The sequence below is a fragment of the Conger conger genome, chromosome 7 (assembly GCF_963514075.1).
Source record: "Conger conger chromosome 7, fConCon1.1, whole genome shotgun sequence".
Classification (NCBI taxonomy): domain Eukaryota; kingdom Metazoa; phylum Chordata; class Actinopteri; order Anguilliformes; family Congridae; genus Conger; species Conger conger.
The window spans coordinates 52,454,673-52,467,390 of NC_083766.1; the positions used below are offsets into that span (position 1 = coordinate 52,454,673).

The 12,718-nt window shown below is 46.9% G+C and overlaps 1 protein-coding gene across 1 annotated transcript in view; it reads right to left on the reverse strand.

Moving 5' to 3' along the window:
• Positions 1–12,718, reverse strand: part of LOC133133347 (ryanodine receptor 1-like) — a 97,391-nt gene that overhangs the window by 49,108 nt on the left and 35,565 nt on the right. Inside the window, exons 36-52 of the mRNA XM_061249449.1 lie at positions 11,218–11,662; positions 10,006–10,608; positions 9,392–9,592; positions 8,848–8,959; positions 8,246–8,389; positions 7,646–7,919; positions 7,059–7,173; positions 6,465–6,597; positions 6,003–6,097; positions 5,615–5,750; positions 5,302–5,488; positions 4,996–5,107; positions 4,681–4,801; positions 3,755–3,924; positions 3,187–3,407; positions 907–997; positions 293–433 (exon numbers count right to left, since the gene is read on the reverse strand). Of these exons, the coding sequence (XP_061105433.1) occupies positions 293–433; positions 907–997; positions 3,187–3,407; positions 3,755–3,924; positions 4,681–4,801; positions 4,996–5,107; positions 5,302–5,488; positions 5,615–5,750; positions 6,003–6,097; positions 6,465–6,597; positions 7,059–7,173; positions 7,646–7,919; positions 8,246–8,389; positions 8,848–8,959; positions 9,392–9,592; positions 10,006–10,608; positions 11,218–11,662 (3,301 nt within the window). The remainder of the gene's footprint in view (positions 1–292; positions 434–906; positions 998–3,186; positions 3,408–3,754; positions 3,925–4,680; positions 4,802–4,995; positions 5,108–5,301; positions 5,489–5,614; positions 5,751–6,002; positions 6,098–6,464; positions 6,598–7,058; positions 7,174–7,645; positions 7,920–8,245; positions 8,390–8,847; positions 8,960–9,391; positions 9,593–10,005; positions 10,609–11,217; positions 11,663–12,718) is intronic.

Consider the following 12,718-nt stretch of genomic DNA (forward strand, 5'->3'; position numbering starts at 1 on the left):
TTAGCCAGCCTAATGCGACTAGCTTACAGGCAGAGCTGGGTATGTGACATACATCTTAGTTCTTTCTACTAACTACAACTAACTCTTGACAAAAACACATTTTCAACTAAAGTTTGAAAAAACTCCCACATATCAGTGGGAATTTTCAATTAAATGTGTTATGGAACCAAAACATGTTTATCTCACAAAGAAAGGATTATTAAAATGTATATTCATTCTTAAAACGTAAGTAATATTCAGGACTTTACTCTGGTGTTTTACGGGTTATGTTATGTTACTTTCCTTGACCTACCTTGTGTGCCAGAGACTCGAAGATGCCCCAGAAGAGCTTACGAGTCAGGTGCAGCTCCTCCTCTGAGGAGATGCCGAAATTGGCCCAACCATTGGGGAGGCAGTAGTACTTCCAGCAACGCTCGTAGTGATTGGTTAACAGCTGCAACCATGGCAACAGCAAAACATATACATCACAGAATTCATTCATTCATTCATTCATTCATTCATTCTCCTAACCCGCTTATCCTGAACAGGGTCGCAGGAGGGCTGGAGCCTATCCCAGCATACATTGGGCGAAAGGCAGGAATACACCCGGGACAGGTCGCCAGTCCATGGCAGAGCACACACACCATTCACACCTATGGGCAATTTAGACCTGCATGTCTTTGGACTGTGGGAGGAAACCGGAGTACCTGGAGGAAACCCACGCAAACACAGGGAGAACATGCAAACACCACACAGAGAGGACCCGGCCGACCGGGATTCGAAAACACAATGATGACAATGAACATTCATATCATCACTGTGATAATTATTGCATACACCAACTAACCTAAGCTAAGAATATCAGTTACTAAACAACCATGTGTAATGGGGATAATATATTTGTGTTGTGACTGTGTTGTCTGGCACCTTGAGTGGCATCTTGGCGTACTCATTGAGGATGGGCACATCAAACACCAGTCTCCTCAGAAGGTGCTGGAGCATGGAGGGTCGGAGATACCTGCAGGACAGGAAACAGGCTTTATACAGGCTTCATTAAAATTTGCTTTGTACTAGGTGTATCCCTACTTCCTGTTACAAACACACTGAAGTTGATTAAAGTGCATTTTCAAACTGTATGACATAGTTATTAATACTTTATTAAGCATTCATTACTAAAACTTATTATTAAAGCATTTCTCACTGTGTTTTGCACTAGTTGACACACAAAGAGCTCACACAACTGACTAAAATTAGGTGTGAACATGGAGGTTAGGAAAGAAAGGGGAGGGAGCTGAAAGAATGAGGTCAAATGAAATGACGGAGGGGGCGAGATTCCTCAATTGTGTGGGAAAGAGAAATGCAGTTAATAAAGGTCCAGAGAGACTCACTCCTGCTTTTTAATATTTCATGTACAGTCAGGTCCATAAATATTGGGATATCAACACAATTCTCATCTTTTTGGCTCTATACACCACCACAATGGATTTGAAATGAAACGAACAAGATATGCTATAACTGCAGACTTTCAGCTTTAATTTGAGGGTATTTACATCCAAATCAGGTGAACGGTGTAGGAATTACAACAGTTTCTATATGTGCCTCCCACTTTTTAAGGGACCAAAAGTAATGGGACAATTGGCTGCTCAGCTGTTCCATGGCCAGGTGTGTGTTATTCCCTCATTATCTCATTTACAAGGAGCAGATAAAAGGTCTAGAGTTCATTTCAAGTGTACTATTTGCATTTGGAATCTGTTGCTGTCAACTCTCAATATGAGATCCAAAGAGCGGTCACTATCAGTGAAGCAAGCCATCATTAGGCTGAAAAATCAAAATAAACGCATCAGAGAGATAGCAAAAACATTAGGTGTGGCCAAATCAACTGTTTGGAACATTCTTAAAAAGAAAGAACGCACCGGTGAGCTCAGCAACACCAAAAGACCCGGAAGACCACGGAAAACAACTGTGGTGGATGACAGAAGAATTCTGGTGAAGAAAAACCCCTTCACAACAGTTGGCCAGAACAAGAACACTCTCCAGGAGGTAGGTGTATGTGTGTCAAAGTCAACAATCAAGAGAAGACTTCACCAGAGTGAATACAGAGGTTTTACCACAAGATGTAAACCATTGGTGAGCCTCAAAAACAGGAAGACCAGATTAGAGTTTGCCAAACAACATCTAAAAAAGCCTTTACAGTTCTGGAACAGATGAGACAAAGATCAACTCGTACCAGAATGGGAAGAGAAGAGTATAGAGAAGGAAAGGAACTGCTCATGATCCAAAACATACCACCTCATCAGTGAAGCATGGTGGTGGTAGTGTCATGGCATGGGCATGTATGGCTGCCAATGGAACTGGCTCCCTTGTATTTATTGATAATGTGACTGCTGACAAAAGCAGCAGGATGAATACTGAAGTGTTTTGGGCAATATTATCAGCTCATATTCAGCCAAAGGCTTCAGAACTCATTGGACGGCGCTTCACAGTGCAGATGGGCAATGGCCCAAAGCATACTGCGAAAGCAACCAAAGAGTTTTTTAAGGCAAAGAAGTGGAATGTTATGCAATGGCCAAGTCAATCACCTGACCTGAATCCGATTGAACATGCATTTCACTTGCTGAAGACAAAAAAACTGAAGGGAAAATGCCCCAAGAACAAGCAGGAACTGAAGACAGTTGCAGTAGGCCTGGCAGAGCATCACCAGGGATGAAACCCAGCGTCTGGTGATGTCTATGCGTTCCAGACTTCAGGCTGTTAATGACTGGAAAGGATTTGCAACCAAGTATTAAAAAGTGAAAGTTTGATTTATGATTGTTAGTTTGTCCCATTACTTTTGGTCCTTAAAAAGTGGGAGGCACATATACAAACTGTTGTAATTCCTACACCGTTCACCTTATTTGGATGCAAATACCCTCAAATTAAAGTCTGCAGTTAAAGCACATCTTGTTCGTTTCATTTCAAATCCATTGTGGTGGTGTATAGAGCCAAAAAGATGAGAATTGTGTCGATGTCCCAATATTTATGGACCTGACTGTATTTATGCTTTTTCAGCTGTTATGTTTTCAATGTTTATCCGTTCCTGCGGGTATATTTGTTGTTGTATTGTCTATATACTGTAGGACAAATTGCCCCATAAGGATAACAGAGAGTCTAAGTAAGTAAGTAAAGTAGAGTGAACGGGTGTTAGCGGGAGTTCACGGTCAGACTGACTTGACCAGGGACATGAGGCACTCCTCGATGACGTCGCGCTGGGCCTTGGTGAGGGAACGACCGCGAGAGAGGCGGTAGATGGTGTGCAGCATGGAGTCGATCATGATGGCGCGGTGGTCGGTGCCGGCAAACAGCGGGGCGCACTTGGTGATCAGGGGCATCACCGCCAAACACAGGTAGCGGTTGAGGGCCAGGGCCATCTCCGTGGTGCTGAACGCAGCCTAGTGGCAGGGGAGAAAATTGCAGCCATTAAACTGAGATGTGGGGGCGTTTGGCTGATTAACTCAAGCCACCCCCACCCCCCCTCCCATGTCCACCAATGCTAAAACCTGGAGTACTACTCTACTATGAAGTATCTTGTGTAACAAATGCCTGTATGAGTGAATCAATAAACAGCCAGGACTCACTACAACACAGACAAATGCCTGTACTAGTGAATCAATAAACAGCCAGGACTCATCGCTACACAGACAAATGCCTGTACGAGTGAACCAATAAACAGCCAGGATGCACCGTGACACAGGCTGTTGGGAGGAGCCAATAGGAGAGAAGAGCCTGGGGGACTCACCGTGTCAAGCGAGGCAGCCGCTCTCATGTCTGGCAGGAAGCCAACTTCCAGCACATGCAGAAGGAAGTCCTGGTTGTCAATGCCGTACACTCGGTCCAGGAACAGCACCATGGGAGCCTTGTGGTCCGGCACGAAGCTGGCCGACATCTTTGGCTCAATGATGCTGCTGTCTGATCCTGAGAGAGGGAGAGAGAGAGAGAGAGAGAGAGAGAGAGAGAGAGAGAGAGAGAGAGAGAGAGAGAAAGAGAGAGAGGGAGAGGGAGAGAGGGAGAGAGAGAGCTATGAGCAATGAAAGTCTTAAAATTACCTGAACAAGATTAATAAGCAGACTATTTCAGTAATAAAACTCATTCAGAACACGTTGGCTCATTATTTACCCATGAGAACATATTCCTCATATGTTTAATACATCATCACAGAAGACTGATGCAGACAATAAGGAAAGCCCATGTGTTTGTTTCCTTCCACAACGTTCCTCTATTCCTCTCTGTCTCCACACTTGCATCACCCAATCCTGTTACGTTAGGGGAGACAGCTTTACAGTGCTTAAAAGGTTTTCAGCACACAGTACTCCCCTGACATCATCCCGTGAAAGGTTTTCAGGTGTTTCCCATTACTATTATTTCTTGGCACTTCACATTCTAATGTAGGTTTGTGGAATGACACTTTTAAAAAAATATTTACAGTAACACTTGCATTTGCTTTGTGTGCAGTTTTTAAATGCATAAATGAGACACAAGTGCAGGGATTGGCATAAATAGCACGCAAGTGCACATGCAAAAAGTGTACCCACAGTATAGTATAAATGGATATGTACCTCAAAATAGATACGATTTAACTGTTGCACATTATATAAGATTTCTGCTGTGCATGCTGTTGTCAACCCCTGTGTAAGTGTAATTCCTGCACACTTGCCCCTGTCTCACCTTTCCCGAAGGTGGGGATCTGGACGGGGAGGCTGATCACACCCACTAGGTCCTCGATGGGCACCAGAGACCTCAGGATGGCCCTGATCCTCAGAGCCTCACCCTTACCAGCCTGGATCAACTGTAGAGAGGGAGTAGAGACGCACCGTGAATTACATAATTTACTGTGCTTACTTAACAGATGCCCTGGCATCTGCTGCTGACATCATTCCTCATCCCGCCATTCCCGCTAACCTGTGAGAGTATTTCTCTCAATATGCCCATTTCGAGATCATCAGCAGATCAGATCAGATAAACTGGGACACTAGAACTCACATGCATTTCAGGGGCGCAACGGCCCAACAGATCAATAAGGGCAGAGTAGAAGGACATGATGGCGTTCCCAAGATGCACCCTGTTATCCTCCTGCTGCTCCTCCCCACCAAACCTGCCAGCAAGCCACAGGAGAAAGGGATATGTGCATGAGCGAAGGAGGTCAAAGGTCAACATTGCAGCGCTCTACTAGGCTCTCCGCTTCCTCATTAATACCAGGCTATGTTAGCGGGTTAGCATTCCTCTCTCTTCTCCAACACCTGCTGTCTTTAGCTCTTAAATGGGGAAGCGACAGTCATTCTCTCTTACATGGGGAAGCGTCGGTCTTTCTTGACCGTGGGTCCGTCCCTGGCGGGGTCCTCTGAGATTTTGATGGCCTCCTCGATGGCAGCGAGCAGCCCGTTGCCCCCCTCCCCTCGCAGGGCGGGGCCGAAGCACTCGGGCCTCCGGATCAGCAGACGCACCACCACGTTAGCGTTCTCCTCCACGCTCTCTCCTAGACAGGGAGGAGGTGTGGTAAGACCAGGGGGGTAATGGGTATTTACTGTGATCATGCTGCTGATTGGGAAAGAACTGCATCAAGTATTATCCCCTGGGAAGGTTTTCAGGAGTGCACGCTCACCGTTGACGAACACGGCGAACCGCAGGAAGTCGAGGTAGCGCTCTCCACCGCACGGGTTCCAGCCGATGTCTGGGTAGCCCTTGGACAGCAGCATCGGACAGCTCTGCAGCCCACAGCCTGCCAGGTACTTCACCACCTGGGAGAGAGAGAGAGGAGGAGAGGGACAGAGAGGGGAAGAGAGAAAGAGAAAGAGTTTGTTTCCTGTAGTTAAATTTGTTACTGCTTATCTGTCATCTGTTTGCTGTGTCAGTAGATTCTTTGGCAACGTGAGTGTAGTCTTGCTATACCAATAAAGCAGATTTGAATTTCAGTGATAGAGAGACGGACAGAGAGAGAAAGAAAGAGAGATTTGACTGTATTGTGTGTTTTGGGACGGGGCACGTCTGACCTTCTCCAGGTCCTGCTCCTGCAGAGCGAGGGCCAGCTCGTTGTTATCGATGCAGGAGGCCGCCGCCACGTCCAGAGGGGTGGAGCCTCGCATCCCTAAAGGACAGCATTAATGCAGCCAGTTATGGGGCTTTGTTGGTCATTGTGGGGACTACTATGGCACTGTCGGTCTATACGTCACAGAACTGCTGAACCCAGCGGAGTAAAACAGCTGAAGCTAGGTTTTGAAACAGCTGGTAGCAGGTTGACCAGTTCAGACCAGATCCCAGCTTGACATAGTTTGACTAGCTCAAGCTATGTTTTCACCAGCTACCAGCTCATATAAGCTACCAGCACTAGCTCACTAGCATTAGCTCATACCCAGCTAGACCAGCTTTATGACCTGCTTATGAGCTGACATAGTTGGATTGTACAGCAGGAAGGATAATAATAAAACAGATCGATGGGTGATAGGTCCCCTCACCCAAACCAATGCCGCTGTTCTGGAGCAGGTAGCTGAGGTGGTCGAACATGGACCGCTGGTTCTGCCGACTGATCCGGCAGAAGTAGCAGAGGAAGCGACAGCAGTTGGTCACCATCCGTGGGAATCTGATCTCCTGCAGAGAGGAAGAGGAGAGAGATGGACAGAAATAGAGTTTGTGGTTGTGATTTTGACACAAAGATCATTGTCAAATGTGCGAATGTAATTGTAGCAGTAACATAACAATATCATGCTACTGTCACAAAAATATCACAAGATCTGACCATTGTTGTTCATTACTTAAAGTGAAGATTGTGGTTGATATTTGTAAGCAGACAAAGTAAAGTTTTCAGTGTTAAATTGACTCATATAGAGCAGATATAGTGCCTATTGGACTCTTACTGTATGTACTCTCTTAGAGTTTAATTAACCCATGGAATTTTTCTGAAGATCATTCTTTGGTTATTGTTTGTTATTTTCTCATCACAGAAGGTTACTTCCATTATTCTTACAGTCGTTCTGACATTTATGATGAAGCGATGGTCTAAAAGGTTGAAAATAAATGAAACTAATTAAAAATAAAATGAAGGTATTTACCTTAGAATCTCCTCCCCCCAGCACGTTGACCATGACTTCCATGACGGTCTCGTGCATGCCCAGGGCACGCATCAAGTTAGGGTGCTGGTAGAACACCCTGTTGCTCATGATGTTCCTGAGAGGGAAGGGGGTTCGGGTTGAGTTTTAAAGGGAAAATTCACTCCATTGTGAAAACTATTAGCAATTTCTTTTACTATCTGTGGATGATAATACAAGTAATACCACCACAAGGGAGCTGCTCCTTTGCTTATTGCAAATTACACATGAAGATATGGGCATGAAAAACACCAAATCTTGTGTAATATCAAAAGTACATGTAATGAAATGCATCACTACAATTTTCCAATCTTTGAAACTTTTATTTTGAAGGAAAGTGTAGAATGAAATTTCAGTCTTACCCTTGTGACCTCGTCTTACCTGAGATATTGGTGCAATGGCTGATGAGAATGGCATTACAATTGCAAATTCAAAGGTTTCACAAACAAGTTAGGTATCTGCGGTAAACTGGTGACCTTGGCTAAATGAAGGATATTCTTTGACTTTTAAAATAATACTGGCGCTAAAGTATACGCCCCCAGGGCACTGACCCGATGCTCTGGATCATCAGCCTCTCCTCCTCGGGGCCCATCTGCACGATGAGCAGGGAGCGGATCTGGCTCAGGCACTCCAGCAGGTCCATGGTGTCCTGCACCGACACGGCGTTGATGGTGTAGGCCTTGGGCAGGGCGCGGATCAGCTCCCCGAGCCCGTCGTACTGCCGGTGGAGCAGGCTGAACATCAGCCGCACCAGCTCCGGGTTCTGGATGAACGACTCCTGGGCCCAGTGGATCATGGTGTGGGAGATGAGCTCCTGCAGCGTGCCTGAGTGGGAGAGGACACTGATATCAGAAAGGGAGTGTCTAAAGGGCTGTAGGACACTTTGATATCAGATAGAGTGTCTATAGGGGTGCCTCAAGGATCAGATTACACTTTTGATATCAGACAGAGTGCCTTAAGGACCTCATAACACTTTGATATCAGCATGCGAAAAGGGCAAGATGACACTTTGATATCAGGCAGACGGTGCCCAAAGGATCAGATGACAAAAACAAGGAAAGCCTGACTGGTACTTAGAAGGTGGATTGGAACGTGTGAGCATAGCGGTGTTTAGAAATGAAGGCAGAAGAGAGCAGAGAGGAGGCTCTCACTGGGTTTGGGCTCTTCCAAGGGCTCTGGCTCCTCCGCCACCTTCTTCCTGCGGAAGCTCCGGACCTTGTCCACCAGGCTGAACAGCCGCCCACGCAGAGACGTGTCCACCTCCTCCTCTTCCTCCTCCTCCTCGATGTGCACGCCTGAAACGGTTTAGCGAGGAAGAGGGGAAACAGGAACATTCGGCACCCCTAATTTCAGCAGCAGCAGGCATTTCTGTCACGTCAACCCTCAAAGGTGTAAGATAACAGATTTACGATGAGAAAGTTCTACTGAACATCCTAATGTTGATGTAATAATCATTACTACAACAAACATTACTGGTAATCGAAAGCAATGGGGTTCAGGACTCTTCAAAGTTTTAAGAGAGAGTGAAATTTCCGTAATTTTACCAGGAATAAGTAAAGTAATAATATCTTTATTGTGATTTCAGGTACTGGTAGCTCTACAATATTCCATAGCCTAGAGAGTGGGGGGGGGGGGGGGGGGGCAGGTACAAGAGAAAAAAAAACTTTACTAAAATATTTTGTATTACTTTTTTTAATAAAAACATTCCATCACAAAACGTAGCAGGTGTGGTGCAGCAGGAGCCCAGACTGACCGCAGTGAGTCAGCAGGTCATTGTGAAATGCCTGCAGGGCATCTCGAACGACCTCAGGGACGGGGTTGTCCTCGCCGTCCAGAAAGTGCTTGAAGTTCAGGAGCATGTTGACCTGCTCGCACACAAACACGCAAACAAGCACACACACTGGGGTTGTAGCTTAATAAAATGAACACATTAAGATTTGGTCTGCTGTTTTCAGAGAGACTCTTAGTTTCCCTTTCACCCAATGCATGCTGACCAGGAAATAGGTGGGCATAGAACAGCTCCACCTCTCGCGGGTTGCATTTGCTCCTACCGTGCACTATACCACCTGATTTCACTAATTATTTTACCTGATTGGTTCAGATAATAAGCCAATTAGTGAAATCAGGTGGTGTACCACATGGCTGAAGCAAATGCCTGCAGACACTGCGGTGCGGCCCGCGGGACTCGGAGCTGAGTAGCGCTGGTATAGATAATGGATGGATTGTGGAGAAGAACAAGAAAAGAAGAAGGAGATGATGATGATGTTGATGAGACACAGGTGCGGCCGAGTGCGTACCTGCTCTTGCGGTGGGGAGCGGAACTCGCGGGTCTTCCGGGCGGTCTCAGCCGCGCTCATGGTAAATGCCTGCATCAGCTCATTGTAGCGCTTCCTCTGGTTGGTCTGCACCTCGTTGACGAAATGGTCGGAGAAGGCGATGATGGCCTCCACCCTGTGCCGCAGCTCGCAGTCGCAGAAGTACTGGAGCAGAGTGCACATCTGGAAGGGAGGGTCAGAGGTCAAACGCGCTACAGACGCACCACTGCAGGCGGTTACAGTTCATTTAGGATGATGGCGGCCATCTTTTCTCCAATCTGAATGAACTGATTCAAGTTCAATGTAGGCGGTATCTTTATTCACTCAGGCTGTGTAATCAATTCTATTTTAACAGAATGTGAGACGTACAGTAGAGTAAAAGCACTTCATATATTAGGCCGTATTGTTTTATATTACTGTATAGTTTTCAAGCAAAAACAGCAGAGAATACATACAGACTAACAGAGAGTATGTGAAAGCGAGGGGGGGGAAAGAGACTGAGAGAGATCGAGAGAGCAGGAGAGAGAGAAAGAGAGAGATGGGTGGAGGGAGGGAGAGCCAGAGAGAGAGACAAACAGAGAGAGAGAAAGACTGACCTGCAGTTTGACAGATTCTGGAAGCTTCATCTGGAGCAGTCCTTCCTCTGGCCCCTCCCTCATATCCGCCTCGGCCTCGCCCGCCCCCGATTCTCTCTCCTTCTCCTCCGGCGCCTTCTCTCCATCCCTCTTCTCTCCAACACCCTCCCCTCCTCCCTCCTTTCCCCCACGCTCCTCCTCCATCTCCTCTTCCAACTCCAGCTCTTCCTCCTCCTCCTCCTCTTCCTCATACTCTCCCACCCCCTCATCTTCAGCCTCGTTCTCGTACCCTTCCTCGAATCCTTCCTCCTCCTCCTTGGTTTCCTTGCTCGCCTCCTTCACTTCCTTGGGCCTGGGCTCCTCCCCTCCCTTCCTGGCCCCTCCCCTGGCCCCGCCCTCCTCCACCGGATGCTCCGCCTCCGGGGCGAACACGTTGGGCTCGATCATCTTGAGGATGTGCTTGACGTCGCCGTCGTCGAAGATGCCCATGATGAGCAGGGTGCTGATGAGTTTGAGGATGGGCACGAAGTGGAACTCCACACTGCCCCCGACTGGGTCACGCATGGCCTGGCCCCCGTCCTCCACTGCCTCTGTCAGCATGTTGAGGGCCTTGGTCTTCAGGACCTGAGGGAGAAACATAGAAGCATTTTGTTTTTTTATTGTTGTTTCATCACTCACTCAGAGGAGGTGTCATCAAAATTCTCCTCATTGAATTTGTAACACTTATTTGCTCTATTTATCTTTTAGGGTCAGCATGCTTTGGTGGTTTAAAACACGCTGCTCTTCAGCTCATATGAGGTGGAGCCCTCCTCTAACCCACCACTCATCAATCTATTAACCCCCCCTGAAACTTTGCCACTATAACCTCAAAACCACAGTCTGTTTATCAAATTCAAATTCAGCTTTGGTATCAAATCAATCTTCATTAGCAGAAAAACCACAAGGAATTGCATTGCATAGAAAAACAGTAAAAACAACATTAAACTCAAAACTACAAATGCACAGTTAAATGTTTTGTTTTAAACCAACTCTTAAAAAGTACGAACATATTTATAAATGAGCAAATAATGCAAGCTGTCAATGACACTGAAAGAACGACAAAATCACTCGTCAATAACAATGGCGTCCCTATTGGACTGGAGGTTGAACTGACACCGTATATCATATTGTGTGAGAACAATAATCAAGCGGTGTGGTAAAACCCCAAACCCCTCCCCTCCCCTCTCTCCATACCTCCAGGGGGATTATGGGGCTGAGGGTGTACACGTCGGGGTCAGTGCCCACGAAGCTGACGGGGGAGAACTGGACTTTGGGCCGCAGGCAGGTGCTGAGGCCCACCCCGGGCAGGGCGTGGGCCTTGTCGTCGTCGGAGTAGAGCTTGAGGTGGCGTGTCTCGTCGGTCATGGGCACGATGAACTCCTTGTTAGTCATGAGGCGTGCGCGCTTGGCGGACTCCAGGTGCATGCTGATGAGCAGGTCGTAGTAGCCGCTGCGCATGGGGCCGGGCAGGTAGGTGTTCTCGATGGCGTAGAACAGCTGCGACTCGTCCACGTGACTGCACAGCGCGTGCGCCACGCGGTTGTTGCCTAGCGCGCAGACGGCGCAGTAGAGCTTCAGCGTGTGGTAGTGGAACTTCAGCATGTCCAGACGCTCAGAGAGCTCCAGCACGTCTATACACCTGCAGGAGGAGGGAGGAGGGAGAGAGAGAGGGAGGGAGAGAGATGGGGAGGGAAGGAGAGAGAGAGGGAGAGAGAGGGAGGGAGAGAGAGAGGGAGGGAGAGAGGGAGAGGGAGAGAGAGAGGGAGGGAGAGAGGGAGAGGGAGAGAGAGGGAAAGAGGGAGAGAGAGAGGGAGAGGGAGAGGGAGAGAGAGAGGGAGGAAGAGAGGGAGAGAGAGGGTGAGAGAGAAAGAGGGAGAGAGCAAGACAAAGGAAGAGAGAGGGAGAGAAAGAGAGTGAGAGGGAGAGAGAGAGAGAAAGGAAAAGTCACTGCAGTGACAAAATCAATGATTTAGTACATTGATATTTCAGACATTTATCAGACATTCTTCTCCAGACTGACTTACAAAGCACTTGTACAATGTAATTTTTTACATTGTTTCCATTCATAGAGCGGGATAGATCGCTGAATCAATTCAGGTGAAGAGCCTTGCTCAAGGGTGAAACAGCTGAGATCTACCTGGAAGTCGAACAGGCAACCTTTTGGTTACAAGCCCAGTGCTCTAACCATAACCATGTACCAATTTTCCACATGTCCAGCTTTCCATAATCTTATATAACAAAAATCATTTGACCAGATTTCAGGCTGCAGAGATCTTGTCAATCTTATAAGAGTATTTGTTTTACAAATACCAGAATTAGGGAAAGCAAGCCAGGAAGGCTTACAAAACTGCATGGTCAGCTGCATCTGAGTTCTGTTTCACTAATCATATTTAGTTAGTCACAATGAAAATTGATTTCATGGCATGTATACGAATGTCTTGGATATACACCATGGACCTTGAACAAGGCCCTTAACCCTGCATTGCTCCAGGGGAGGATTGTCTCCTGCTTAGTCTAATCAACTGTACGTCACTCTGGATAAAAGCGTCAGCCAAATGACATGCCATGTAACATCACAGTGACATATTTATTTAGACAATCGATTCTCCTATTTTCTTCGCTGCTTCATGTCTTTCCTTATATTCTACACTGAATAATCATTATGTAGTAAAGAACGCACCACTGCAACAACTAT